This window comes from Puntigrus tetrazona, chromosome 12, assembly GCF_018831695.1.
Source record: "Puntigrus tetrazona isolate hp1 chromosome 12, ASM1883169v1, whole genome shotgun sequence".
Classification (NCBI taxonomy): Eukaryota; Metazoa; Chordata; class Actinopteri; order Cypriniformes; family Cyprinidae; genus Puntigrus; species Puntigrus tetrazona.
In genome coordinates, this window is record NC_056710.1 from 20,215,537 (window position 1) to 20,219,807 (window position 4,271).

At 35.7% G+C, this 4,271-nt stretch overlaps 1 protein-coding gene across 1 annotated transcript in view; it reads left to right on the forward strand.

Annotated features, from left to right (window-relative positions):
- The window catches only part of LOC122355354 (dedicator of cytokinesis protein 1-like), a 61,773-nt gene that overhangs the window by 56,194 nt on the left and 1,308 nt on the right, over positions 1-4,271 (forward strand). Inside the window, exons 46-49 of the mRNA XM_043253523.1 lie at positions 748-924; positions 1,155-1,238; positions 1,992-2,129; positions 3,347-3,513. Coding sequence (XP_043109458.1) covers positions 748-924; positions 1,155-1,238; positions 1,992-2,129; positions 3,347-3,513 — 566 coding nt within the window. The remainder of the gene's footprint in view (positions 1-747; positions 925-1,154; positions 1,239-1,991; positions 2,130-3,346; positions 3,514-4,271) is intronic.

Sequence of the window (4,271 nt, forward strand, 5' to 3'; positions counted from 1 at the left end):
ATTAAACTTGTGTGAAGCATCTAATCAAGCTCTTACTAGAGCTGAGTGCAAGTGTACTGTGTTGAGGCAAGTTGGAGCTAAACTCTGCAGGACACTCCACAGTCTGGACAGCCCTGCGTTACAGTAATCAAGAATAAAAGTATGAATTATTTTCACCAGATCACTGAAAGATTAGAGTTCAGTGAGATTTTGCAGCTGAAAGAAACTATTCTTTACAACTGTAAACATTTTTCTGTCAAACTTTAACTCAAAAATAAAACTTAAATTTTTAACGTAAGTGGAATGACAAAAAATTGGATGACAAAGGATTTGATACATGTACCATCCCTAGACTTCATAGGCAATTACATCTGGGTGTTGACAGATTAAAAGTGGTGTGAAATACTGTATTTCTTAAAAATAGAACCGAGAGGAAGCATACATAATGAAAATAACAATGGTCCCAAAATGGAACCTTGAGGGACCCCGCGGGTAATAAAAGCCATTGATGACAAAAATATGACAAATAAATTTGAACAAAAAAGTTTAATTTTGAAGATGTATACCAACTTCAATTAAGATCGTATGATCAATCATATCAAATGCTGAGCTAAGGTACCTAAGGTAAGGAAACATCGCTAGCAGAGTCCCTTTTTAATAAAAGGTTATTAGCTACCCTAAGAAGAACAGATTCTGTGTACTGACCTGACCTAAAACCAGATTGCAGTTGTTCAAAACCCTACTTTTTGTGTTGTCACTCGTTTGCAGGAAGAGATCAGCCCTTTGGACAATGCCATAGAAACCATGGAGCTGGCCAATGAGAAGCTGAGTAATCTGGTCCAGCAGCAGGCGTGTGACCGCTCTCTTCCTGTGCACCCTCTCTCCATGATGCTCAATGGAATTGTGGACCCTGCAGTCATGGGTGGCTTTTCCAACTACGAGAAGGTTAGACTTTTTTTCCTCTTCTGCTGCTTCTGTTAATTTTTGACGAAAATAAATGAAGCCCGAATCAAACTATCCACCTGATAATAATGGCTGTATCGGTCAGATGTGCTCCACATTTGCTCTGTACCTTTTTCTCCTGGTCAGATATGAAAAATTGATGCGTGCCTCAAGGCTTTAGGTCTGCTGAAGCACCGGCTGATATTAATTGAAATTTTTGTTTCACCCTTCAGGCATTTTTCACAGAGGCCTACATGAAGAAGAACCCTGACCACCTGGAACGCATTGAAGTCTTAAAACACCTGATCGCATTGCAGGTAACACTTTTTTATACCATGGTGGCTGTGTGTATCAAAATAGATTTAGTGAATAAAAAGCTTTTAATGTTCTCGAAAGAAGTCTCCTATGCTCACCATTAGTATAAAAATACAGTAATATTTGTCATGTTGTGAAATATTATTGCAGCTTGAAATTCTTTTTTTTTTATTTTAATATATTTTAAAGTGTAATTTATTCCTGCAATGCAAATATGAATTTCCAGTGTCATCACTTACTACGTTATCAATTAAAATCATTATAATACGCTGCTCATAATGCATTTTTAGTATTATTGTCAATGTTGGATTAATGTTTTGTATTTGATGAATAGATGAATGTGGAAAAAAACAGTATTTATTTAAAATAACAATCTTTTGTAACATGTTTATTGTAAAATCTTTATTCTGTAAAATTCTTTGTCACTTTTGACGATTTGCATCTTTTCTGAATAAACATATTAATTTAATTTCTGTTCCCCAAACTTCTGAACAACAGAGTATATTAAATAACTCGTAACTTGCATCGGCTGTTTTAATGTCCGTTAGCTTTGCAACCATGTGTTAATGCAAAGCTGACAAAACAGACATTTGACATACTATATCTGAAAATATATTGCAGTATGCACATTTATACCGTTCCAATATTTCATTTGTCATATTAAGACAAGGTACTGTAAAAGCTTCAAAGTCCTACATCGAGTTGAGTGTTAAATTTTTAATTTACAAAAAGCTTTAATGTCTGTTTCTTCTCAGATCCCTCTGCTTGATGAAGGGATCCGGATCCACGGAGAGAAATCCACGGAGCAGCTCAAACCCCTTCACAACAGACTCGTCACCTGCTTCCAGGACCTGCGTGCTAAAGTGGAGAAACTCTACGGTGTCATTACTCTGGTGAGTCTGACAGATTCAGCTCTAAAGGAAGGGATTTGTGAGAGACAGACAGAGGGTTCTGGGTGGAAATCTTTCAGATCTGAGGAAGTGATTCATATGGGATATTGTCTAACAATTTCTTTGAAGGAGTTTTGAAATCAGCTAAGACAACACAAGTTTTGGTTTCGTGAGACTACGTGAGGGAGGACAGATCTGCTTTGATGAAGTGACTGTTTTTTGTCAGGTTTACCGCAATCGTAGTAAAAGACACACTTATTAGACTCTTCATTAAGGTGTTTTTCTTTGTGTATGCCACAAGTTTGGTCCCCAAAAGGAAAATATCTTAAAGGTGAGGTATGTTATTGTTTTGATGCTAAAATACATTCTCCATCCTAGGTTATATGCAGAGACTACTATAAGATGTTCTTGTTAGAAGGAACACAACTCATCCCTTAATTTTTGACTTATTTGCAAGCATGTATTAACATTCAAATCTGACCCGTTGTGCAGAAGCATGCCATGTTTTACTTGGAAATTTCTACTCTAAGTGAAAATCCCACATATTTAGACTATATTAAATCCCACATATTTAGAAAATATATATATTTTCAAAAATATTTTCTTACGCTCACCAAGACTTCATTTACAGTTGTTTAATTAAAAATCTAGTAAAAACAGCACTATTTTAAATATTATTACAATTTATAATAACTGTTTTCTGTTGTAATTGATTTAAATGAGTTAAAATGTAATGTAATTAAAATGTAATTTATTTCTGGGATGCAAAGCTCAACTTTCAGCAGCCATTACATTCCTTAATGTCACATGATCCTTCAAGGAATCATTCTAAAACATGAGGGCGAGTAATTAATGACAGAAAATTCATTTCTGTATGATCTGTCCCTTTAAGTAAGCATTTCTTAACAATTTATACATTTTGACAAAACAGTCCTAGATTTTTTCCAGGTTTCTTTAGTGAATAAAGAACAGCATTTACGTGAAACAATTTTTTTTCTTAACATTAAAAAGGTTTTTACTGCCACTTCAGACCAATTTAATGCATCTTTGCCGAATAAACAACATTAGAAAAACCCTTCCTACTGCATGTGGTGCAGAAATAACATATCTCAGCTTTAATGAGTGAAATACTGCCTAAATACTGGCAAATTCACATTTACGAATGCCGAAATTTCAATAACGCTACAACTTACCGAGATCCACGGCGTGTGTGTTTCCAGCCCTGCTCTCTGACAGAAAAGAAGAAGAGTCGCGTGGGGTCAGTGGTAATGCCGTACATCATGTCCTCCACACTCAGACGGATGTCCACCATCTCAAACGCCTCATCTGGACACTCAAGCGGCTCGGGCTCCTCCGACGGAAACTCCTCCAGACCTGCTTCCCAGGAGTCAGTATCCTCATTTCTAGAAATAAATTCCCTCGTTCCCAGCACCAAGGGCTAATTTGCTTCAGAGTCATGGAAAGGTCACGGAACGATTCAGTTTCCCATGTAATTATGCTTTCTGCTAGTGGACAAACATGACATTTATTCGTTTAACCTCCACGTTTAATTGGCTGTCGTAGGTACTGGATAAGTGCACTCTCGTTAAACAAGTCCTTAATTACCATTAACTCCTTAATAATTTAGATAAAAAAAATAAAAAAATCTCAAATCTGAAAAAAAAAGTGTAAATGACAACCTTAACCAGTTTTCAGTGATCAGCCTGTTTTCCCTCGAGTATTTGAAGATGAAATGATCTCAGATCAGTCATTCATAACTGATCAGAGCACTTGCCTTTTAGGTTTTTTGCCGCAAAGTTATTATTGTGATTGAATGATGCCTAGTGGGGAAAAACAGAAAGTGCCGTTTCCATTTTTCTTCCTCTCTCATCATCATTTTGCGTCATGTGAATACGTGCTCTGATTACTGAGAACATTTTATTGTTAATTCATTCTTACGTTAGTTGGATTAATTCTTAATTAAGCCATAATATAGTTTATTTATGACAATTATCCCTTCCTGAGAGGAAAAATTGGAAAATTATGAGGGAAACATTAAGAGAAAATACCATTTTAAGAAAATTAAGATAGAAAAAGAGGCGTTTTGATCACAACCTCATTACAATATATCATATTGCATGAGCTGACAAACATTGCTAAAACATT